Source organism: Anomaloglossus baeobatrachus, chromosome 2 (assembly GCF_048569485.1).
Source record: "Anomaloglossus baeobatrachus isolate aAnoBae1 chromosome 2, aAnoBae1.hap1, whole genome shotgun sequence".
In the NCBI taxonomy this organism is placed as follows: Eukaryota; Metazoa; Chordata; class Amphibia; order Anura; family Aromobatidae; genus Anomaloglossus; species Anomaloglossus baeobatrachus.
Genome location: NC_134354.1, coordinates 466,175,726 through 466,202,465, shown reverse-complemented (window position 1 = coordinate 466,202,465; position 26,740 = coordinate 466,175,726). Strand labels below are relative to the sequence as shown.

General features: G+C 43.6%; 1 protein-coding gene across 6 annotated transcripts in view; it reads left to right on the top strand.

The window, feature by feature from the left end:
• AUTS2 (activator of transcription and developmental regulator AUTS2) overlaps positions 1 to 26,740 on the top strand; it is a 1,876,064-nt gene that overhangs the window by 1,726,215 nt on the left and 123,109 nt on the right. For all 6 annotated transcript variants that reach the window (XM_075336342.1, XM_075336339.1, XM_075336340.1 and 3 more), the window contains one exon: positions 1,265 to 1,313. In XM_075336342.1, the coding sequence (XP_075192457.1) occupies positions 1,265 to 1,313 (49 nt within the window). The remainder of the gene's footprint in view (positions 1 to 1,264; positions 1,314 to 26,740) is intronic.

Genomic DNA, 26,740 nt, shown 5'->3' with positions numbered 1-26,740 from the left:
TTGCATAGGCATCTTCGTGGATGATACAGTCTGTTGATTGTAGATATTGATAGAATGCTGTCCCTAGTATTCTGGTTATTGTGTATGTGCTGCCTTTTAGGGCTTTATGTAAACTGTTTCATGTACATCAATAATATGGTTTCTTGTAGCCCATATGTAAGAATTTTCCCATTCTTGCTCCCCCCATTTGCCCAGGTTCATCTTGGCCATCAGTACTATATTATGATTTTCAGCACCTTGTTGGCAGCCTTTCTGCACTGTTTGTGGTCAGGTCATTGACCTTTGACCTTCAGGAGATCAAGTCAATGCTGCTGATCATGTGGACCATCATTTGCAGTTGTGAAAGGATCTTTTTCCAATCTATCTCGTCGTCTAAAGATCCATATTTTTTCCAGCCTCTGTTTGCTTTTTTGATATACATAAATTAGCCTATCTCATATATCCCGCAAACATAAGGAACATTTTACGTGGACATTATACCAATGAATAATAAGCAAAAGAATGGCATGTATGATCTACTGTTTTACTTTCCCAAAAAGTTATTGTTTCTCTAAAAATATCCATAGAAGACCTTCTGATTTAAAGATACAGAATGGCGAATTATAATGTTTGAATAAAACAGTACTATATATATATATTAGTATATGGTACAGTACACACGCATCTTGTATCATATCAGTGGATATAGACAGTTTGCGAATATACATGGATTTATAAAATCACACTTAACACAATAATAGCTGGCAACTGGCACGACCACTGTAGGTTAAGAAACGTCCCAGTGTATCAGGAATGTGCTGAGCCTAGAGAGACGGAGTGATTAAAAATTATGTGTCTATGAAACCACAACACCACTACTTGAGCTGTATCACATTTGGTAACACAGCACATCAAGAAAGTGCATGAGGCTGGAAACAACATCATTTGGCCTATGTAAAAAAAGAAATGCGTTATGAAATATGTAGCTAAATAGCACCATCTAGTGGAAACATGTCTGCTACTGCAACTTCATCTTTTTTCATGGCCGCACTATTTATCCAAATATGTATTTTTTTGGTACAAAATTTCATGTTATTTATATGTATATATATTTTTTCATGTTACTATATATATAAAGAATATATATATATATATATATATATATATATATATATATATATATATATATATATATATATATATATATGCGTGTGTGTGTGTGTAAATATTATAAATGCTGCAATTTGTCAAAGAAACCAATGACCAAATCTGTTTTCTATTTCAGGTTTCAGATGCCAGTTCTGAGAAATTCTTCAGCACCGTTCCAAATAATGGTGAGTCCTTCATATCTTATTTTATCATTATACATCTTCTTTGGCTTCAGTTACTGTAAAAATGTGTGTGAGCTGGGAGAAATGTAAAGTGTGAAGACGAGGCATAGAGTATAAGAGCATCAATGTGAACCGTGTTGTTGTACAAGGAGTCATTTTTATGAAAAGACCAGGCGCAATGGCGGAAATATTGCACTTCTGCATCATTACTTATAATGTGTTCCCATAAAACTGATATTATTTTCGATTGATGGAGTTGGCTTTGAAACCTTTCTATTGGAAAAAGGGAGGATGATCAATTCCAAGTATATCATTTTCCCTACAGAATTGGCGGCATATTAGTAAGCGACAAATTATGGCATAATGAAAGTAACTCTCGGAAGAATGCCATAGTGAACAGATCTATGTGTACGTCTGCCTTTGTAGTGTATATGTAAAATCACAAAAGCAAACACAAATTGAAATTTTTGGAAATATGCAAAAGCTTATCATCTGGTAAAAAGAAATGTAGGGGTTGATGCACCACCATAGATGGAGTTGTAGTCATTGGGCAGTTTAGTGTTTCCCAGACTATTCGATGCTGGGAACCAGTTCCCGTGTAAAGAATATCAAAGTCATTAACTATAATAATTGCAGAATGTAATATAATTAATTTCCGTACAGTATATACAATTACAGCCTTGACTCATTAGTGCATGGAGACTTGTGAGCACAAGGCCGGTAGAAAAGGAGGTGGCCCGGTCAATCAACATTCCTACCTGGTAGTTTGTTTCTGGGGTGAAGAGCCCACTTCACCAAGAATGAGGCATGATTGATGAAGAGCATGCCTTGTTCCTTTGCCCCCTGTCCTCCTTTTTTCTTTCGACCACATTTCCCATATTTCTGTTTGTGTTTACTTACAGGGTTTGATTTGTGGCATCTATTTGGTTTTGAATAAGCATCCTTGACAGCGAGACTTTCTTGTGAGGCTCTCTTCTGTTGTGATTTAGTTCCCTTGAAAGGATTAAAGCCTCTTTGTGTATTCTAAAATCAACATCAGCTCTTCCAGGCTTTGCTTGGGAATCCATACACAAATAGGCTTTTTAGTGGATGGTAGATTATTCTTTTGGCCTCTATTTCCATCAAAATGGATCCATTCTTCTCCCTTCTCCAGTCCCCCCTTCTTGCCATATGCTAATTCATGCTGGTACTCTGAATCAAGCTAGGGTTCAATACATAACCCAGGTGCTGAAAAAGAAAACTAGGCCGACTGGTATTTTTTTCAGGGTTAGAGTAAAAAAGGCTTAAGGGGAAGCCCTTTGTTGTTTTTGGGGGGGATTAGTTCTCTAAACATCAAGTATAACACAACTTGAAAGATCCTCTGTTCTTGGATAATGTCAATAAGAGCAAAAAAAAACAGGTGCAAGACCTCTGCCGTGTACGTGTTCAAGTCTAGTACGTCTTGGCCGCTGTATGTTTAGCGATTGGGTGGATAGGTGGTTGACAAGGCTGTCAAGAAGCTGTCAGTTTGACGAACATCATGTTTCAATTCTTAAACAAAACAGGTTCGCCTGTGTTTAAAAGTCAGGGCTCCTCTACGCATTATGTAGTGTTACTTGCCAAGAGCAAAGAAACGCTGAAAGGAAGGTCAATTTTCTCCTCTCTGAACCATATCTGTATTCTTAAAAGCCCCAATTCACACAGCAGTCTTGATTGTACAAGGTTTGTAAATGGGATTTAGACATCGATATCCAATTAGAACAATACATTATGTATGATTAATGAGATTTCCTAGATTAGCAATTTAACACTCTTTAATCCCAGAGAATCTGTAGACTAGATAATTGCTGTATCAGCATTTCTCAACTTCTTCTCCTTGTATGCAACAATCCATACTGTGTTAACATCTAAGGCGGCATTGGCTTTAGTACTATGAATTGTTTAGGGACGGATTATAAAAGAATCATTTCATGTCATTCATTTGTGATTAAATTACGATAATTGGGTACATGATCATTGCTCGGTACTTATCGGGTGAGTTTGATGAATGTGAAGTAAAACATTGATGAGTAGATTGTTAGCGGTTAGAAGTCATCTGTAGGCTTTATATCCCTTTGGAATTTTTTGGCTTTTGGGTATTAACCCCCTTCATACACAGATCTGTCCTATTGTTTACCTATATTTTTTGTTTGACTATTAAAATTAAATATTTCATTAATGATTAATAAAATATATTGTTGACACAGTATTTTAAGGGAGGACTCATGTAACTTTTACACTGGGTGTTGGGCCGTAAAGATTGTTAGACAACCAAATCTTTGCCGTATATGAAGCCTAGTCTAATTTCAACTCCTTATTATAAGGATTACATTACAAGTTAGTCAACTTATATGATTAATTATTGTAACATATGTAAAATTCAGTATACTATTATGTTTTGTTATTGTCCCCAAAAAATGTTTGTTGGAAATGACAGGTTAAAATAAAATATGTAAATTTAGTTACATTCTGAATTGGGACATGATATCTGATATAATTTCTATTGTCTTTGGTATTGATAAGCTTACACCAAGGCCAGAACTTTAGCTGAAATTGTATTACATTTTATAAGCTTTTATTATTTAGATTTTCAATCGTACAACCAGCAACATGGACGGTGAACGATTGGATGTGTATTCTGAATGATGTTGGATGGGCTGGAGATAAAATTGTGTAAAGTAGATATTTGCTCCTCGTTTAGGAGTTCTTTATAGCTGGATTTCGAGAAACACGTGACAGAAGAGTTGTAAAGAACCAGGCTTTTGATACGCTGGGTCTATTGTAAAGTGAATGGTCAGGCTGTCTGACGGTTCTGCGTAACACCATATCTGTTTTGTGGATGATAAAAATAGGTATTAGTCAGAAGAGCTTTGAAACGCCAAGTCTCAAGGGGTAACAGTGCTCCTTGAAGAGTATGTTATAGGCAATGATCCCTGGGAAATAGTATGAAAATTATCCTTATTCCAGAGGAAAGAAACTGTCTCAAGAGCCACTGTCTGGAGTTATGGATAGCTAAGTGTGGATTATAAACAATATAAAAAAGGATATACAATGGTCAAATATATAATTATTCTCCACCATTGATAGCAGTAGTTGACTATGATCATGATTTAAAATTTTATTTTTTATTGTGTTATATCACACCATTGATATAGTCAGTGTATGTTTTTTGTTTTGCTATTTATTGGGTCAATCACAAGGTTGAATTGGCAACTACCCAACAGTTGAGCCAACAGCTATTCATTTGCTCTGAATGGGGGAGGGAAATTTAATGATGACTTACCTCCCTTTAATTTATTCTCATCATGGTTAATGTCCCCCCTAGTTTGTTATAAACATTAAATAGTAAAGATCAATGGGCTCAGCCACCCTAAAAGCTACTTTACATGCTGCGACATCGCTAGCAATCTCATCAGCGATGTGAAATTCTAGATCGCAAGTGCGATCTATCGAGATTGCACCTGCGTAAAATGACCTATGTGCGATCTCAAAAGATCGCACTTGCGATCTCAAATTTCACATCGCTAACGAGATCGCTAGCGATGTCGCAGCATGTAAAGTAGCCTTAAGTGTACTATTTATGGTCACTTTGTAGGACCTCATATGCACAACACAGATATGGCCCAAATAATGATTGGATTAAAGGTTGTTCGGAAAACAAATCATTACACACCGCGTCAACCTTGTTGCATTTACACTGATGATATATCCAGTTCTTATATTGCTGAAAAAAAATCAAAATTCCCAATTAGGTTTTTATAAAATAACAAATGTTCATAGTTTGGGCATCTGTCGAAGTGCCAATCATTCATTTTCTCCAAAATCATCTTTTAATGGGACCATTAAGCTGAACTTACCCTGTAAGATAATCATGAACAAAAACATGATAATCTTGCTGTGTAAACAAGCTGCCGAACACCCGAAGGAGCAAAATGCTTGTTCATGAGATGAAATAATGTTTTGAACAGCATAAGAGTTGATCATTCTCGGCGGTGCGTTGTCCTATGTCCACTGAGCAGCCTACTACAGATTGCTTAGTGCACATCGGCTACTTTGGTCTGCCTGTGTAAACAGGCATCCAAACAACTGCCAATCGGAAGACGTTTCACAACCGGTGGTTGTATTGTGCCAGCAATTGGTCCATGTAAAAGAATCTTCTGGGTCAACAAAACAGCTAAGAACTTGATGAACTTAGGTTATGAGTCTTCAGTATGGGAATATAGATCCCCGGAGATAGGCCCTCAGTATCTTGGTTGATGGCAGTCTTTCAGAACTATGGTAAAATGTTTTTGTAGAAGATGTATGTTTATTTAAATAGGTTTTCTTTTTGTTGCTTCACAATCTGGATTCCATTCAGCCGGTTACCATTCCAATTAACTAACAATTATTTAACATTAACAGTAATTACAGACGCCAGTTAAGCGCCTACAGATGTCAACTGTTAGCTTTGTACCTAATCACTCAATGAAATGGAGAAAGTTCAACAAACATCAATTAGCCAAGCAATTAGTATGACTTAGGAAAGAACATGCTATCATGTGTGAGCTGATTCAATTTATTTTATTTTGGCAGTAAAGCACACAGTTACAGACAAGCAGCAATACGTTCTTGAGATAAGATAAAGCTGTATTGTTCGGCTGTTTACACAAGACTTCTGTCCTCTTTTTTTTCTCTCTCCGCTATCCTAGACAAATATATTTTGCTGCTTAAGTTGTCAGCTTAATGAAGGGTAATTGTATTTGCCATTTGATAAGTACAACATTGTCCTTTCAAGAGTGGGGTCCAAGCATAATAGGACAAGGTTAGGTCAGATAGGGATGGTGACATGACAAGGTGTTAGGGGTGCTTCACACACAGGGAGCTCGCTGCCGAGATCGCTGCTGAGTCACGCTTTTTGTGACGCAGCAGTGACATCATTAGCGATCTCGCTGTGTGTGACACTGAGCAGCGATCTGGCCCCTGCTGCGAGATCGCTGCTCGTTACACACAGCCCTGATTCGTTTTCTTCAAAGCCGCTCTCCTGCTGTGACACACAGATCGCTGTGTGTGACAGCAAGAGAGCGACAAATGAAGCGAGCAGGGAGCAGGAGCCGGCGTCTGACAGCTGAGGTAAGCTGTATCCAAGATAAACATCGGGTAACCAAGGTGGTTACCCGATATTTACCTTAGTTACCAGCCTCCGCAGCTCTCACGCTGCCTGTGCTGCCGGCTCCGGCTCTCTGCACATGTAGCTGCTGTACACATCGGGTTAATTAACCCGATGTGTACAGCAGCTAGGAGAGCAAGGAGCCAGCGCTCAGTGTGCGCGGCTCCCTGCTCTCTGCACATGTAGCTGCATTACACATCGGGTTAATTAACCCGATGTGTACTGTAGCTAGGAGAGCAAGGAGCCAGCGCTTAGTGTGCGCGGCTCCCTGCTCCCTGCTCACACTGGTAACTAATGTAAACATCGGGTAACCATACCCGATGTTTACCTTAGTTACCAGTCTCCGCAGCTTCCAGACGGCGGCTCCGTGCAAGCGCAGCGTCGCTTGCACGTCGCTGCTGGCTGGGGGCTGTTCACTGGTCGCTGGTGAGATCTGCCTGTTTGACAGCTCACCAGCGACCATGTAGCGATGCAGCAGCGATCCTGACCAGGTCAGATCGCTGGTCGGATCGCTGCTGCATCGCTAAGTGTGAAGGTACCCTTAGATTCACATGCCAGACTATCCCAACCCCTCTTATAGAGGCTCTCCTTGGCCTGCTGGTCAGCGGGTGAGAGTGTTAGCAACCTTGGCACTATTTTTCGAAATAAGTGATACATGTACAGCTGAATTTCAATCAGTATGTTTATTTGGAATCACTGTATTTTTCATTTTATATGATGCACCGGATTATAAGATGCACCCCAAATTTAGAGAAAAAAATTGAGTTTGTCTTATAATCTAGTGGTGTCTTACCTCGGGAGGCAGCAGCGTAGGTGGAGCAGGGTCACAGGAGGCAGGGGTGGTGGTGGAGGAAGGCGTTCCTGCAAGCGGTACGGCTGGTGTCCCAAATGCTTGCTGCAGGCGCTGTGCAGCAGCTAACATCCACAAATTGTCAGCAGTGTGGGCCTCAAAGAAATGGCGCCCGGAGGACGCTCATGTGCTAATAAGATCTTGAGCCGAGAGCCCTTTCTGACATGCGCCGACTCCGGTTGCCATTATTTGAAGCCTGCACTGCAGACATTTTCAAGATGTCCTCTACTGCAACACAGACGCCCCAAAGCCCTCAGCACAGGTGCCCGCAGCCCTAGCACAGCAGCGCTCGCAGCCCCAGCACAGCAGCACCCGCAGCCTCAGCACAACAGCGCCTGCAGTCCTCAGCATCGCCCCTGCCCCCGCCCCCTGCTACTCTTCTCCACCACCTCCCAGTAAGCTGCATTCAGAATATAAGATGCACCCCTCATTTTCCTCCCAAATTTTTTGGCAGAAAAGTGCATCTTATAATCTGAAAAATTTGGTAATTGATAAAACTGGACGACACCATGTAGCATAGACCGACCTTGGATATTTAGTCATTTTTAAAAGTAGAAAACTAGACGAAGTAGAATTTAAAATTAGATGTTAGATAATATATAACTTTTTTAGTGCATTTAAAAAAAATATGTAACGCTGTTATATAAAATGAAAAAATTCAGTGTAACATTTTAGGTCACGTTTGAAGGGTCAGGTTCCCTATGGTTTGTTTTCGTTCTTCATTTTTTTAATGGAGCAGTGTTACACTGAAGTTTTCCTAACTGATTATCTTGCTGCCGTCCCTGGGAATACCGTACATGCACTCTCACACGCACATGTATCAGCTGATGAGTGAGTGCTACACAATATCTGTTTGTAGAAGGTGTGTTGAAAAAAGTCCTGAATGAGCTGTTTAAATGCTTAGTGCAAACTTTTTCTGAAAAGATAGCAAGCTGGAGTGCAAACCAAACGTTCTCAAGTGCTCTTTTGGAAGGAGAATGGTTTTAAGTGCATATATTAATTGAATGATTGCAGGAAGTGCACATATTTGGATTTCTTTAAGAGACCATTGAAAATACTATTCCCATTTATCTCCACATCTCACCTGCAGTATCACAGACACTTTGACCTTTGATCATTGAATTAGTCATGTTTATATTTTATGGTTTATTATATATATCTAGATAAATGACATACATTTAAGATAATGTATATATGGTTATATTTCTGAAAATACCTACAGTACATGCAACTATATCATGTCAGAGTGCAGTGTCCTAGATTGTTATATTGTAATCATTACCTTAGTATTAGTGGCTCACTTAGAGAGGTGGGTTGTCTAAGGCTGCTTTCACACATCCGTTTTTTCCTGTGCGGCACAATCTGGCGCTTTGCAGAAAAAACACAACCGTTTTTTTTTGCCGCCGGTTGCGGTTTTTTGCATAGACTTACATTAGTGCCGTATTGTGCGCATGGGCTTACGTCCCGTCCGGTTTTTGCCGCATGCGGCAGATTTAGCCGATCCGGCGGCCGGATGGAACGTTGCCTGGCACGATTTTTTGTCCGGCAAAAAAAAACGCATCGCGCCGCATCTTGTCGATGCGGCGCGATTTGCAATCCATGCCTATGGACGCCGCATGCGGCGTCCTGCGGCAAAAAACGCATCCGGCCGCCACATGCGTTTTTTTCCACTGCGCATGCTCAGTAGCCTGCCGAAACCGGCAAAAACCGGACGGGCCGCATATAAAAAACTTATGCAAAGGATGCAGTATTGTCGCCGCATCTGTTGCATAGGTTTTAGAGCCGGATTGGCCGGCTCTGCTAAAACCGGAGGTGTGAAAAGCAGCCTAAGCCATAGATCAGGGTGAGCAAAGCGGACCAAAGGTCATGGCACATTGGAACCAGATGGCGCAAGGACCAGCACAACAGGGTGTACAGCATGACAGGGAGTCAACTGGGGCAGGAAACACCAGAAGACATGGAGCCAATAGTGTGGATATACTTTGAAACTGAGGATGAATAGTCAAGTCAGATGACAAATGGTTAAAGGCAGAGTTGTATTCTATCAGCTGATAGATGGGCAATGGCAGAGGCATATAAAATGAACAGATAAGTGGAAGGGATAATTGATGAAATGGCAAACTGGATACTAGGTTGCAGAGAAGATCAAACCGTAGCAGCAATGTTGTGTGAACAGTGCCAGTATTAGCAGACAAGAGCTTGATATGTTTACAGATCGGAGCTTGGAGGTGCCAGTAGTTGATAAAAATGAAAAAGTCTGCAGAATAGAAGATTAGGCAGATGAGTAAAGTGAATAGTGAGGAAAACTCCTTAAGCACAAATGGTAGCAGAATGCCTGGCTTAGGGAATTACTTAGGCAGCTGTCTGAATTGGCCTTCAAAGGTCTTGGATGATGATGTGAACGTCGGTTGACATGGCACTAGTAGCCTTGCACAAGTCAAACTAGCCGTATGAAACAAGAGCCATAACAGTTGAGGAGCGATTGGACTACTTTCTATGAAAATTTTGGTAACTTTCTTTTCATGGCTACTGATCACTTGTAACAATTATCTTAATTTTTTGATGTTATTGGATAAATTAGTTGAAACTCAATGATGAGACTTAACTGACCAGATCTGGTTACCTATTGTCTCATTGTTTTATCCTCTTATGGCTTCTGTGTCTATGTTGAGTGAGAGGAAGTATTTTTGTTTCATGGTTCGGTAACATATTGGCACAGAAATCTAAGACTAAAACAAACATGATCAGTTGTTTCATCTCGGAGACAAGCGGGCAGCTTGAGACACAATTTCCATAAGCTTTGTAAATCCATTAATTGTCATCCTTGTTTTATGTTGAAGTGGATGCCAGTTATGGAGGACTTGTTTGGCACCACTATTTTCAACTCTAAGTAAGCTATTAATCCCAAGGGATATGGCATTCTCTAACAGTCAACATCTTGTCAAAAGAGAATAGGGGGCTGGTACAGCTCAGGTTACTTATTCTCTGAGGGCACGGTCTCCTTGGAAACAAGCTCCAGAGGAACATTCAAGAGTGACTTGCCTATTGAGCTTAGGCTGGCCGTTAACAGGGGGGGGAGCATCTGAATATTCGGCATCTTGGTTACAGCATTAAATGATGCTTGATACATGGTAACATGCACCAACAATCGTATAGGGCATGGATACAACCTCCAAAGCATTTGTTATGGTTCACAGGTTGAGAACAATTGCACTGGGTTCTTTTCAAAGCATTAGCTGCAAGTACAGTATTAGACATACAGTACACATACACATTATAGTGACAGCGCAACAAAGCTCTTTAATTATACTCTTTTCAATGCATCTGCGAACAGCTCCTTCTCCAGCAACAATAACGCTATTTCCCCTTGCAGGATATGTAGAACTATTCATTATCCAGTTTCCGTATACTTACTCTACTCTACTCTAAAAATCATTATGCCATAAGATGTCTTTATATCAGAATACGTAATTGAGGCGTCTTCAGAATGCACTATAAACCATGAGACATAAATATTTACTTTCATTTTATCACGTAGGTTAGATTTGAACATATAGATGTATTTTAATGGATTCTTCGTTATAGAATAAATAAATGTAAACTCTAAATTATAGCGCCGTGTGATTACTTTTTCAGTTTTTTGGTTCATCTGGTTGGTGCTGCTACAATGCGTTCTACAAACCAAAAGGCTATTGTAAAATACTATTATTGCTAGTTAGGTGCGTAACTCCGCATATAGGATATAATAGGTAATACACTAGCATCTTATGATTGACTTTAAAGGGGCATTCAACTTAACCCTAATCTGGGAAAGACATTAAAAGTTGTTTGAGGGTCATTGACCTTTTCATCGACACATGGAATCACTGGAATCATGAATACTCGGTGTGCTGTTGGGTGGCACCGCTATAAGTATTCCTCTTTTGTCAAAGTGCGTTTAGTAAGAAATAAGTCAATAATATAGTGTTTTTCAAGAAGCCACATCCATTCTCAAGGATTCAACATGAATCTATGAAAAAATATTCATGTAAAATGAGAGGCATATGGAGGTACAGCATGAACACTACATAGGTGTCGTACTATGAATTTTACCTACCTGGACTGATATACCGTATTTTTCGGACCATAAGACGCACTTTTTTCCCCCCAAATGTTGGGGGAAAGTGGGGGGTGCGTCTTATGGTCTGAATGTGGCTGCGGGGAATGAGAGTGCTGCGGTACAGCGGGTCATCGGGGACACGAGCAGGCTGTAGCAGCCTGCCGTGACCACGTGTACCCGCTCATTTAATTTGCACGCCCATCCCCCGCCCATCATCCCTTAGCGCTGAAGCAGGCACTGACAGGTGGGCGGGATGATGGGCGGGGGATAAACAGCCGGCCCGCATGATCACCCCTGACAACTACGGCCTGGAGTGATCATGTGCGGCTGTATTCACTGCTCCCCGTGCATCATCATCAGCGCGGGGTGCAGTGAATCAGTGTACAGTACTCACCGTTCCCCTGCAGCATCGCTCGTTCTCCTATCTGTGTCAGCGGCAGCGCCGCTGAGTGGAGCCATCCCCGTTACCTTGCTGTATCGCGGTCATCTCCTGTGCCGTCGGCTGGGTGGAGACTAGTGGCGCGCACAGCGATGACATCATCGCTGTGCGCACGTGTCCACACGCAGCCGCCACCGGCACAGACACAGGAGATGATCGCGATGCAGCAGGGTAACGGGGACGGCTCCTCTCAACGGCGCTGCCGCTGACACAGACGGCAGGACAAGTGATGCTGCAGGAGAACGGGGACGGCACCACTCAGCGGCGCTGCCGCTGACACAGACCGGAGGACGAGCGATGCTGCAGGGAGTCAGGTGAGCTGAGGTGAGTATGAATGTTTATTTTTTTTTATGTGCCACAGGATGCGGCCATACACCAGGATGGGGGTATATGAGCAGGATGGGGTCATCTGAGCAGGATGGGGTCATCTGAGCAGGATGGGGTCATCTGAGCAGGATGGGGTCATCTGAGCAGGATGGGGTCATCTGAGGAGGATGGGGTCATCTGAGCAGGATGGGGTCATCTGAGGAGGATGGGGTCATCTGAGGAGGATGGGGTCATCTGAGAATGGGGTCATATCAGCAGGATGGGGTCATATCAGCAGGATGGGCGCATATGCCATGATGGGTTATATAGCAGGATGCGGCCATATGCCAGTATATAGCAGGATGCGGCCATATGGCAGGATGACGGTATATAGCAGGATGAGGGACATATACTGTATATACAAGGCAGGAGGATCATTACCAGGATGCGGCACCTTAGTAGAGAATTTGGGGACATTACCCCCATAACAGTGTAGGCAGCAGATCCTCGCCCCATAACTGTGTCATGGCCACATTTTTTGCTTAAAATTTTATTTTCCTATTTTCCTCCTCTAAAACCAGGGTGCGTCTTATAGTCCGGTGCGTCTTATAGTCCAAAAAATACGGTACTTACATTTTATAGGCAAGACAAAGAAAGAACCTCACTGACCATAAGAGCTTACACTTTATAGGCAAAACAAAGAAAGAACCTCACTGACCATAAGAGCTTACACTTTATGGGCAAGACAGAGAGAGAACCTCACTGACCATAACAGCTTACACTTTATAGGCAAGACAAAGAGAGAACCTCACTGACCATAAGAGCTTAAATTTTATAGGCAGGAAAGAAAGAGAACCTCACTGACCATAAGAGCTTACACTTTATAGGCAAGAGAGAGAGAAAGAACCTCACTGACCATAAGAGCTTACAATTTATAGGCAAGACAGAGAGAAAGAACCTCACTGACTATAAAAGCTTACACTTTATGGGCAAGACAGAAAAAGAACCTCACTGACCATAAGAGCTTACACTTTATGGGCAAGACAGACAGAGATCTCATAGACTCTAAGGCCTCTTTCACACATCAGTTTTTTTCCATCAGTCACAATCAGTTTTGTGACTGATGCGATGGATCCGTCGCAGATTGTGTTAAAACTGATGCGACGGATCCCTGTAAAAAAAAAGGATCCGTCGTAGTACCTTTTTCATGCCAAAGGTTATTTGCTATTGATAACCTATCTCACGCGATCTGAGACGAGGGGGAGAGAGCGAGAGATGGTTTATGACGGATCCTGCACCCATAAGCTTCCATTATAACAAACTATGGACGGCTACGGATCTGTCGCTGTCCGTTTTTTCAACGCAAGCAAAAAACATTACTGTGGATGTCATCTCCGTCCGACGGACACACATTTTTCGACGGATCCATCGAACGACGGATGAAACGTGAGGCCATCCATTGCAAATACAAGACAATGAGAAAAAAACAGATCCAGCGCTGGATCCACTTTTTTGAAATGCAACGGATTGTGACTGATGGTAAAACAACAATGTGTGAAAGGGGCCTAAAAGCTTACATTTTATGGGCAAGACAAAGAGAGAACCTCACTGACCATAAGAGCTTACACTTTTTAGGCAGGACAGAGAAAGGACCTCACTGACCATAAGAGCTTACACTTTATAGGCAAGACAAAGCGAAAACCTCACTAACCATAAGACCTTACACTTTATAGGCAAGACAAAGAGAGAACCTCACTGACCATAAGAGTTGACACAACTGCAGAAGAGAGAGGACACTGTTGACCATATGCGCTAAATCTTTACATGATAAAGAGACCCCACTTGCCATTAGCGCTTACACTTTACAGTAGAGAGAGACTCACCCAGGGATTCTGGAGATGGAAAACAACTCTGATGTACAAACTGCTCCACTGGGACAAACTGATCTCAGGTGGCCCAGGTACTGACCATTGGGACGCCCTGGCAAAACCAGGTAGTCACAGATAGGCCCCCGCACAACACCTTCCCTGACTTAGGAAACACGCAGCCGACCTGAAACCCTAGTCACCCCCCCTTAGGGACAGACAGACACCAGTGGGCGGGACCAGGCGGTTGGGTACGCCCACCCAGGGGTCTAGAAAGCCCGGGGCGGGATAACAGTTGTTAGATAAGTTTGTAATTCAAGTTGAGAGGAGTGTGGGCTGGAGCTAGGTGTAGCTCCAGCAGAGGAGGTTCAAGTTGAACGGTCCCAGGGTTGGAGCCCCGGTGCCTTTGGCTAAGTGGCAGACGGTGGTCTCCGTCAGCAGGAGACGGGAAGACGGCTCGGCAGAACCGAGGTGGACCGGGATAGGGTTGTAGCCCGCCGGTACCGACACGGGGAACCGACCCGGAAACCGGAGCACAAAGGGGGGTACTCAGACCCTGAAGCCAGGACCGGAAACCAGCGGCCTGGTTAATTAACTGATTGAGGCCAGGACTAGAGGTCCTGTCCCACCCAAAGTCCCTCATAGAAGACAACAGCCTACCGATAAGGATAAGGATAGGAGGTCACCGCCAGGGCCCATAGATCCCACGGGCCAGTGTCTGCGGGCACGGCTCCTTAGGCCACATCCAGCCGGGAGCGGACTCCTGACTTCTAGACTAGGAAGTCCACCGTACACAAAGTCAGTGCAGAGGAAAAGGATAGAAACCACCAGCCCGGGTGGGGGATCCGAATACAACCAGCCGCGGCGCCGGCCACCAGCACCTTTGGTTTACCAAAAGACTCGTGTAATTCATTGACTGTGATTAATTAACATCCCCCTTGCCGTCGCTATACCCTGCACAAAGACACTGGGTCCCGGGGCAACCATCCCTACCCGCAGAGGGGTTAACATCCAGCTGCTGCTATATCTCCCCCGGGTGCCCCATAACCGCAGCGGTGGTGTCCCAACTCACCACACACCGTGGGTGGCGTCACAAACTTAATATGGCCTAGCCCGTACATCTACGTCCCCTCATTTTATTCGGCGTGTCCGCGAGACCCCTGGGTCCGGAGACCCTCGAGCCACCCCCTTAGGAGGTCCGGATCCGAGCAGCGGCGGCTGCTGGCACGGGGGCGGCACAACCACCACTGTACAAGGTATGACAATCGGTAAGAAATCATAGGTGCAGAGGATTATGGAGTTGCCTGTACAGCTGTGCAAAATGAAGTCAGCCTGTACTTTGATGCTTCAGCAGTGGAGAGATGGTGGTGGCAAAGTGTTTTGCTGAGTCGCAGATCGAACCGTAATATGTTCAAGTTCACGTGAAACCACAGATTTGTGAAAATTTGACTCTTATTTGATCCTTTGCAGATGGATCCGCTTTAATTACTAGTGATGTAATATCACATGGTGACATTTTTTAGTAGTTGCCACACGACACACCAAGGGTAAAAAGGGTCCAGTGATTGGATGAAGGGGAAGCACGTTCCAATTTTTTTTTATTTTTCTATATTTTTTAAGATACAAGGATTTTAATAAAATATACAAAGTGGACATCTCTTTTTGATAAAAAATAAGATCTGGCAAAAAAAAAAATACATCCAGCCGAAAAGATTTACTGCTTTTGCTGAGCTACTATATAATTTTCTCACTTACCTAAAGCCACTGTGAAAACGAGACTTCAATCCCTGAAGTAACTAGCATGACATTTCTAAGGCTGTCATTGCTATGTGTCACCACTTTCTGCTGTTCAAAGATTTACAATGACGTGAACCAGTCACTACTCTGACTGTTATTGTGGAAGACTTGCAGCACACACTGGTTCCTGGCAGCTGCACTGTGCTTTTGGGTTTGTTTAGCCCAATTATTTGCTTGTCAGTCAGCAGCCGGGGTGTTGAGCAGGTATTGTTGAGGTATTTTTGTCCCACTGAACTGCCATAGTCTAATGAGGCCCTCAGGTGAATGCCGATCTTGTCAGCTAGGTGCTAAGATGATGTGCCGTTGAAAGATTGGGTGGCAATTAGATTGTTTGAGTAAGATAAGATACATGGCAAAGTAAATTGAAGGATAGGGAAAGCTTTTGAAATGTCAAACTTTTGCAGTCGGTTGTTCACACGTGTGCGAAGGGTGTATAAATTATACATGCTATATACATACATTTATTTTACCACCTAAAGTAACAGTCACTGCAGGGGATTTCAAACCTGTCATCTTCTAGGATGATTATTATTTTATTATTATTTTGCCTTGTTGTGTTGCCTACAGTGGGGCTCGTGATTTCCTTACGGCCATATTGAAACTGGAAGAATTTCTTTCCGATGTTCCCCACATGTTTTGTTCCTGAAATGTCACTAATCTATGGATAGTAGAAGAGACATATATTCCAAAACTACAATCTATATAGTTAGATGTATGTTAAGCCATCTAGTCCACTTTTGATGAGCTTAGTATAGGGTAAAATTTATCGCAAATTGGTATATGTGTTGGTTTAGCAATCAACGCATCTCAAGACATCACGTTCTTTTTTCTCTACAACAGATTTTCTTTAAATTTAAGACTATAATACTATTACACATTGGTTTTATATACAGACATTATCGTAATGAGATATGGGTAGGGTGAGTTTCTCTTCTGTCCTGAAGTGAGGAAACAACACGGAGATTGTGCTGTCTGGAAACTGTTCTCAAGACGATAGTAGCCAGGGATCAACTGAAGAACTTGAAAGCCTTGTCAAGAGCCTTGTTGGTTGTGAAATGGACACTAGAAAATGTTGACAAGTGATTCAATGTCAGGAGGTTCCACTCGGCTGTGTAATTTAAAATGAACCTTAGCTTTTATATTGGCCAGGGCTTTTTTTTGTAAATTCAGCAGATTGTTATATGTTTGCAGAGCTCCTACGTGTTGTCAGAGGGCACGCAAGACCATTTAAGATGTGCGGCTCCTTTGACTTATAATGGGGTCCATAAGGAGCAGAGCACAGTAAGAAAAATGGAGCTGCAAACAGAACCCAGCTCCACTGAAAATAAAGCTATATAGGATTGTTGTATACATTTTGACATTACATGAAGTATTTAGGCAAGAAGCCTAAATTACAAGGTCACCACCAATTAATGACATCAATGTGACTTCTTGCCATTGTTCACAATTACATTTTTTGATGAGCTCAATATTTGTTCATCTCTTGATGGCTGTCATGTTACTTATTCAGTAATTGGCCTTCAATCTAACCTAAGCTGACAGGCATGAATTAGGCCGTTGTCAGTCACCTTAATCAGGCTAAATACATTCATATATGTTTGGGATCTGGCCAGGTAGAACGCATCATGTTATCCTAAGATTAAGGATGATAATCGTGTCATTCTGATGGTTGCTTATGAGAAGAGTAAGCGGGAAGAGTGTTGGCTGCAGACGATTTGCGATTATTGGTGAGCATTACTGTGGATGTGTTTCTAAGCTATATCAAACATATAGATGTATGTTGCATTTTCCGGATTTATTTGTTGCCATGTGTGATTCTCCACTATATTTTATAGCAAAGACTATAAAATATAGAGAGGGTTCCTAAGGAGACTTGAGACATATGCAACAGAATTTTACTGTATATCAAGTGTATGAACAAATTGTAACCTGCTTCTGTGAATCCACCATATGCGGCATGTTATTGGTTTATAGGGTTGGATAAATCCAAGGAGCCTTAAACTTTTTTCTACTGATTTCGTCCTTTGTGGGCTGTCTCCTAGTTATGTCTATTATAGGTTTTTTGCAAGGCTAGAAAGTGTCTTGAGTAATTTGACAATTCGAGTCTACAGTATATCATCCACTCATGGATTCTTATAGGCATTATTGTCATCTTCCACCAGAGTCCCCAAAGTCATAGGTCGCCTGGGCTTCTCTTATATCTTTAATAATGCTTTAGGAATTAATATTTTATGTACGTAAATCCTTAATTTTTAAGTTTTGATTCACTGCTAGAGTTTATGGACATGGTACAGCATTTACAACTGATTTAAAAATGGCGAGGAGTAAGGCGGGCTATGCACGTTGCGACATCGCAAGCCGATGCTGCGATGTCGCACGCGATAGTCCCCGCCCCCCGTCGCAGCAGCGATATCTTGTGATTCCTGGCGTAGCGAACATTATCGCTATGCCAGCTTCACATGCACTCACCTATCCTACGACGTCGCTCTGGCCGGCGTCCCACCTCCTTCCTAAGGGGGCGGGTCGTACAACGTCAGAGTGACGTCACACGGCAGGCGGCCAATAGCAGCGGAGGGGCGGAGATGAGCAGGATGTAAACATCCCGCCCACCTTCTTCCTTCCGTATAGCCGCCGGCGGCAGGTAAGGTGATGTTCCTCGCTCCTGCGGCTTCATACACAGCGATGTGTGCTGCCTCAGGAAAGAGGAACAACATCGTATCTGTCGCGGCAGCGTAATTTTGAAAACGTCGGAGCCTACACCGATGATACGATAACGACGCTTTTGCACTCGTTATCATCTAGGATTTACACACTACGATGTCGAAAGTGACGCCGGATGTGCGTCACTTTCGATTTGACCCCACCGACATCGCACGTGTGATGTTGCAACGTGCAAAGCCGCCCTAAGAATCTGTGCACACGTTCTGGTTTTGTCACTATTTTCTGTGCAATTTTGAAGGATTTCCTAATCCCAGCAAAGTACATGAGATTCCTGATGTCTCATGAACATGTTGCTTATTTTCTCCTTGCAGATTTGGTGTACAATTAAATCTGCAGTATATGAATTCTTGCAGCATTCTTGCTGCAGATTTCACCCATATTAATGAGTGAAAAAACATCTGCAATAAAAATGCATGTAAGAAAACGCAACAAAAACACCTGTATTGTACTTTGCGTTTTTCCTGCCAATAGAAGCAGAAATGGGGCAGAAATATCTGCAGTAAATACGTAAAGGGAACCTGTCTCCCATTTTGGGCCTATGAATAAATGCCACATCCTTTAACTGTTCCATTGCTGCATTCCACAAATGTGTCTGTCAGCACTTGTCCTGTATACCTCTCAAAATATCATTTGATATGCTCCCACACCGTCTGTAAATGAGGGTGGTCCGGTCTGATGGGCATTCTCGCTGCGATGTCTGTGCCTCCTTTTTGCTCTAATAGTGTTATCCTGCTTTGATTAACAGGGATGATGTGTTGTAGGCAAGCCACATCACTGTGATGTCATTCTGATTTCAGCGCTTGTGCAATTATGTTCTATGCTCTGCCTGCAGTAGGACAGAGAAGAGAACACCTGCCCGAGCCTGCAATGGTACTGCCCAGGCATGCGCTCTATGTGGATGACGCAGGACACGTCATCCACGGCAATCAAAGCAGGAGTATGCGATTAGGAACAGAGAGGAGGGACATACGCCGCAGTGAGGATGCCTATCGGACCGGAGTACTCAAATTTACATACAACACAGGAGCATATCAAATTATATCTTTGGATGTTATACAGGGGGAGTCAGGAGCTGATAGATACAATTGTGGAATGCAGCAAAGGTGGGGGCAATTGTTCATAGGCTCAAAAACTGGTGACAGGTTCCCTTTAACGTGTGCAAATACTTTAAAGAATACTTCTTTACTAAAGCTGCATTTGCACTGAAAGAAAATCGTGAACAAAAGTTCTTAAGATGTCTTCATGAGGATAAATGTTCATTGTAAAGAATCTGCCGATCACATGATGAACGAGCAAAAAACACTTGTTTATTGGATAAAATGATTGTTTGAATAGCGCACAAGATAATTGTTCTTGGCGGGGCATTGTCTTGTGAGCGGGACTTTCACTAAGGCCTAAGACACACGGCATGAAAATCGGAGCGACTGGAATGTGATAAAACATCGCATTCCACCCGGACCAATATTAGCCTATGTCCCAGCACCCATGAGCAATTATTTTCTCAGCCCTAATCGGACCGAGAAAACAGTCGCAGCATTCTGCGGGTGCAATGCGATCCTTGTTTCTCTCGCACCCACTCAAGTCTATGGGGCGAGAGAAACATCGCACTGCACTCACAGTACACCGGTGTACCGCGAGTGCAGTGCGAGAACTGCAATAGCCAGCAACAGAGGAGAGAGGGAGATAAAGCCCTCCCTCTCCTCCTTAGCGCCGGCCCTCCCCTCTTCAGTGCCGGCTCTCCCCTCCTTAGCGCCGGCCCTCCCCTCTGTAGCGCCGGCCCACCCCCCGCAGCTATGGTCCGATCGCATGATCGGACCACAGTCGCAATGACACTCAGCTCCCGCTGTGCTGCCAGCAAGAGCCAAGTGTCATGCGAGGATTGCAGTAGTCCCCCGTGTGGCCCCGGCCTACTGAGAACTATGGCACCCCATGCTGCATCATTTCCTGCAGTCTGTGTAGGCTTTTAGTGACCGATAAGTGTAAAGTTCACTGATCGGCGGTCATTTAGTGCTGTCAGTCGGTCCATGTAAACCCTTATTTTCGATACAAAGCGGTATAAAGTGATAGGTTTTCTTTGTGTCTCTACCATGCTCCTGTCTTCACAGTCATTCCGTATACATAGATCTTTTAGCTGCTTTGTTTGTACTGTTATCATCATAAATAAATTCTCGGTACTGTTGATCTAAATTGTTGATTGCTTGAATCGTAAGAGATTAAAGCAGGCACTCGGCTTAGGGTACCTTCACACTTAGCGATGCAGCAGCGATCCGACCAGCGATCTGACCTGGTCAGGATCGCTGCTGCATCGCTACATGGTCGCTGGTGAGCTGTCAAACAGGCAGATCTCACCAGCGACCAGTGAACAGCCCCCAGCCAGCAGCGACGTGCAAGCGACGCTGCGCTTGCACGGAGCCGCCGTCTGGAAGCTGCGGAGACTGGTAACTAAGGTAAACATCGGGTATGGTTACCCGATGTTTACATTAGTTACCAGCGCACACCGCTTAGCTGTGTGTTCAGGGAGCAGGGAGCCGCGCACACTGAGCGCTGGCTCCTTGCTCTCCTAGCTACAGTACACATCGGGTTAATTAACCCGATGTGTAATGCAGCTACATGTGCAGAGAGCAGGGAGCCGCGCACACTGCTTAGCGCTGGCTCCTTGCTCTCCTAGCTGCTGTACACATCGGGTTAATTAACCCCTTCACCCCCGGCCACTAAAACACCCTAATGACCGGGCCATTTTTTGCAATTCTGACCAGTGTCACTTTGACAGGTTATAACTCTGGAACGCTTCAACGGATCCTGGCGATTCTGAGATTGTTTTTTCGTGACATATTGTACTTCATGTCGGTGGTAAATTTAGGCCGATATTTTTTGCGTTTATTTGTGAAAATGTAGGAAATTTGGCGAAAATTTTGAAAATTTCGCAATTTTCAAACTTTGAAAGTTTATGCCCATAAATCTGAGAGATATGTCACACAAAATAGTTACTATATAACATTTCCCACTTGTGTACTTTACATCAGCGCAATTTTCGAAACAATTTTTTTTTCCGTTAGGAAGTTAGAAGGGGTCAAAGGTCATCAGCAAATTCTCATTTTTCCAACAAAATTTACAAAATAATTTTTTTTAGGGACCACATTACATTTGAGGTGACTTTGAGAGGCCTAGGTGACAGAAAATACCCAAAAGTGACCCCATTCTAAAAACTACACCCCTCACACTGCTCAAAACCACATCCAAGAAGTTTATTAACCCTTTAGGTGCTTCACAGGAACCAAAGCAATGTGGAAGGAAAAAATGAAAATTTTACTTTTTAACACAAAAATGTTACTTTAGCCATAAAATTTTCATTTTTACAAGGGAGAAAAGAGAAAGCACACAGTACAATTTATTGTGCATGTTCTCCTGAGTACGCTGATACCCCATATGTGGTAAAAATCAATTGTTTGGGCGCACGGCAGAGCTCGGAAGGGAAGGAGCGCCATTTGAATTTTTGAACGCAAAATTAGCTGCACTCATTAGCGGACGCCATGTCGGGTTTGAAGACCCCCTGAGGTGCCTAACCAATGGAGCTCCCCCACAAGTGACCCCATTTTGGAAACTAGAGCCCTCAAATAATTTTTCTAGATGTTTGGTGAGCACTTTGAACCCCTGGGGGCTTCACAGAAGTTTATAGCGTTCAGCCGTGAAAAGAAAAAAAATTTTTTTTTACCACAAAACGGTTGCTTCAACTAGGTAGCTTTTTTTTTCACAAGGGTAACAGGAAAAAATGCACCATAAAATGTATTGTGCATTTTCTCCTGAGTACGCAGATACCTCATATGTGGTGGAAATCAAATGTTTGGACACACAGCAGTGCTCGGAAGGCAAGGAGCGCCATTTGAATTTTTGAGTGCAAAATTAGCTGCACCTGTTAGCGGAAGCCATGTCGAGTTTGAAGACCCCCTGAGGTGCCTAAACAATGGAGCTCCCCCACAAGTGACCCCATTTTGGAAACTAGAGCCCTCAAATAATTGTTCTAGATGTTTGGTGAGCACTTTGAACACCTGGGGGCTTCACAGAAGTTTATAGCGTTGAGCCGTGAAAAGAAAAAAAATTTTTTTTACAACAAAACGGTTGTTTCAACTAGGTAGCTTTTTTTTTCACAAGGGTAACAGGAAAAAATGCACCATAAAATGTATTGTGCATTTTCTCCTGAATACGCAGATACCTCATATGTGGTGGAAATCAAATCTTTGGACACACGGCAGTGCTCGGAAGGCAAGGAGCGCCATTTGAATTTTTGAGTGCAAAATTAGCTGCACTCATTAGCGGACGCCATGTGGGGTATGAAGACCCCCTGAGGTGCCTAAACAATGGAGCTCCCCCACAAGTCACCCCATTTTGGAAACTAGAGCCCTCAAATAATTTTTCTAGATGTTTGGTGAGCACTTTGAACACCTGGGGGCTTCACAGAAGTTTATAGCGTTGAGCCGTGAAAAGAAAAAAAATTTTTTTTACCACAAAACGGTTGCTTCAACTAGGTAGCTTTTTTTTTCACAAGGCTATCAGGAAAAAATGCACCATAAAATGTATTGTGCATTTTCTCCTGAGTACGCAGATACCTCATATGTGGTGGAAAGTAATTGTTTGGGCGCATGGTGGGGCTGAGAAGAGAAGGAGCGCCATTTGACAGCAAAATTGGTTGGAATCATTAGCGGACGCCATGTCACGTTTGGAGACCCCCTATGGTGCCTAAACAGTGGAGCTCCCCCACAAGTGACACCATTTTGGAAACTAGAGCCCTCAAATAATTTTTCTAGATGTTTGGTGAGCACTTTGAACACCTGGGGGCTTCACAGAAGTTTATAGCGTTGAGCCGTGAAAAGAAAAAAATTTTTTTTTACCACAAAACGGTTGCTTCAACTAGGTAGCTTTTTTTTTCACAAGGCTATCAGGAAAAAATGCACCATAAAATGTATTGTGCATTTTCTCCTGAATACGCAGATACCTCATATGTGGTGGAAAGTAATTGTTTGGGCGCATGGTGGGGCTCAGAAGAGAAGGAGCGCCATTTGACAGCAAAATTGGTTGGAATCATTAGCGGACGCCATGTCACGTTTGGAGACCCCCTATGGTGCCTAAACAGTGGAGCTCCCCCACAAGTGACACCATTTTGGAAACTAGAGCCCTCAAATAATTTTTCTAGATGTTTGGTGAGCACTTTGAACCCCTGGGGGCTTCACAGAAGTTTATAGCGTTCAGCCGTGAAAAGAAAAAAAATTTTTTTTTACCACAAAACGGTTGCTTCAACTAGGTAGCTTTTTTTTTCACAAGGGTAACAGGAAAAAATGCACCATAAAATGTATTGTGCATTTTCTCCTGAGTACGCAGATACCTCATATGTGGTGGAAATCAAATGTTTGGACACACAGCAGTGCTCGGAAGGCAAGGAGCGCCATTTGAATTTTTGAGTGCAAAATTAGCTGCACCTGTTAGCGGAAGCCATGTCGAGTTTGAAGACCCCCTGAGGTGCCTAAACAATGGAGCTCCCCCACAAGTGACCCCATTTTGGAAACTAGAGCCCTCAAATAATTGTTCTAGATGTTTGGTGAGCACTTTGAACACCTGGGGGCTTCACAGAAGTTTATAGCGTTGAGCCGTGAAAAGAAAAAAAATTTTTTTTACAACAAAACGGTTGTTTCAACTAGGTAGCTTTTTTTTTCACAAGGGTAACAGGAAAAAATGCACCATAAAATGTATTGTGCATTTTCTCCTGAATACGCAGATACCTCATATGTGGTGGAAATCAAATCTTTGGACACACGGCAGTGCTCGGAAGGCAAGGAGCGCCATTTGAATTTTTGAGTGCAAAATTAGCTGCACTCATTAGCGGACGCCATGTGGGGTATGAAGACCCCCTGAGGTGCCTAAACAATGGAGCTCCCCCACAAGTCACCCCATTTTGGAAACTAGAGCCCTCAAATAATTTTTCTAGATGTTTGGTGAGCACTTTGAACACCTGGGGGCTTCACAGAAGTTTATAGCGTTGAGCCGTGAAAAGAAAAAAAATTTTTTTTACCACAAAACGGTTGCTTCAACTAGGTAGCTTTTTTTTTCACAAGGCTATCAGGAAAAAATGCACCATAAAATGTATTGTGCATTTTCTCCTGAGTACGCAGATACCTCATATGTGGTGGAAAGTAATTGTTTGGGCGCATGGTGGGGCTGAGAAGAGAAGGAGCGCCATTTGACAGCAAAATTGGTTGGAATCATTAGCGGACGCCATGTCACGTTTGGAGACCCCCTATGGTGCCTAAACAGTGGAGCTCCCCCACAAGTGACACCATTTTGGAAACTAGAGCCCTCAAATAATTTTTCTAGATGTTTGGTGAGCACTTTGAACACCTGGGGGCTTCACAGAAGTTTATAGCGTTGAGCCGTGAAAAGAAAAAAATTTTTTTTTACCACAAAACGGTTGCTTCAACTAGGTAGCTTTTTTTTTCACAAGGCTATCAGGAAAAAATGCACCATAAAATGTATTGTGCATTTTCTCCTGAATACGCAGATACCTCATATGTGGTGGAAAGTAATTGTTTGGGCGCATGGTGGGGCTCAGAAGAGAAGGAGCGCCATTTGACAGCAAAATTGGTTGGAATCATTAGCGGACGCCATGTCACGTTTGGAGACCCCCTATGGTGCCTAAACAGTGGAGCTCCCCCACAAGTGACACCATTTTGGAAACTAGAGCCCTCAAATAATTTTTCTAGATGTTTGGTGAGCACTTTGAACACCTGGGGGCTTCACAGAAGTTTATAGCGTTGAGCCGTGAAAAGAAAAAAAATTTTTTTTACCACAAAACGGTTGCTTCAACTAGGTAGCTTTTTTTTTCACAAGGCTATCAGGAAAAAATGCACCATAAAATGTATTGTGCATTTTCTCCTGAGTACGCAGATACCCCATATGTGGTGGAAAGTAATTGTTTGAGCGCATGGCGGGGCTCAGAAGAGAAGGAGCGCCATTTGACTTTTCAAACGCACAGACGCAGTGCACTGATCGGCCGCTGCAGGACGCACGTCGGATGCGATAAAAAAAAGCGTCGGGGATACGTAAAAAAAAAAGTCCCGCCAAAAATTGACCATGGATGCAGATACGTTATGTGCATCCCTGATCAGCGCTTGGTGGGATGCACGGACGGATGCGATACAAAAATCGTCGCAAATACGGAAAAAAGTCACGCCAAAAATTGAGCAGGGATGCCGATCAGTTATCTGCATCCCTAATCAGCGCTCGGCGGGACGCACGGACTGATGTGATACAAAAAGCGTCGTGAATACGGAAAAAAGTCACGCCAAAAACTGAACACGGATGCAGATCCGTTATCTGCATCCCTGATCAGCGCTCGGCGTGACGCACGGACGGATGCGATACAAAAAGCGTCGTGAATACGGAAAAAAGTCACGCCAAAAATTGAGCAGGGATGTTGATCCGCGCTCAGCGGGACGCACGGACAGATGCGATACTTTTTTTTCCGTATCCCCGACGCTTTTTGTATTGCATCAGTCCGTGCGTCCCGCCGAGCGCTGATCAGGGATGCACATAACGGATCGGCATCCCTGCTCAATTTTTGGCGTCGGGAGTACGGGGAATACGGGAAAAAAAGTCCCGCCGAAAACTGACCACGGATGCAGATACGTTATCTGCATCCCTGATCAGCGCTCGGCGGGACGCACGGACGCATGAGGTGTAAGAATTGACAGGGGATAGAGGAAAAAAAGAAAAAAAAAAAAGTTATACTCACAGTACCCAGAGAATTTGCAGGAGGAACAGCTTTGCAGCAGCCAGCAGGCAGGAAGTTGGACAGCTCAGCAGAAGACCCAGGAAGAAGGACCCAGCGATGGAGGCAGATGTGATCGGCCGGTGAAGACAGGTAAGAGGACGTCGGGGGGACAGCAGAGGGGGAGGGGGAGAGCAGAGGGGGAGAGGGACAGCAGAGGGGGAGAGGGACAGCAGAGGGGGACAGCAGAGGGGGAGGGGAGAGCAGAGGGGGAGAGGGACAGCAGAGGGGGAGAGGGACAGCAGAGGGGGAGGGGGAGAGCAGAGGGGGAGAGGGACAGCAGAGGGGGAGAGGGACAGCAGAGGGGGACAGCAGAGGGGGAGGGGGAGAACAGAGGAGGGAGATACCGGAGGAGCTGCAGAATAGAGATCAC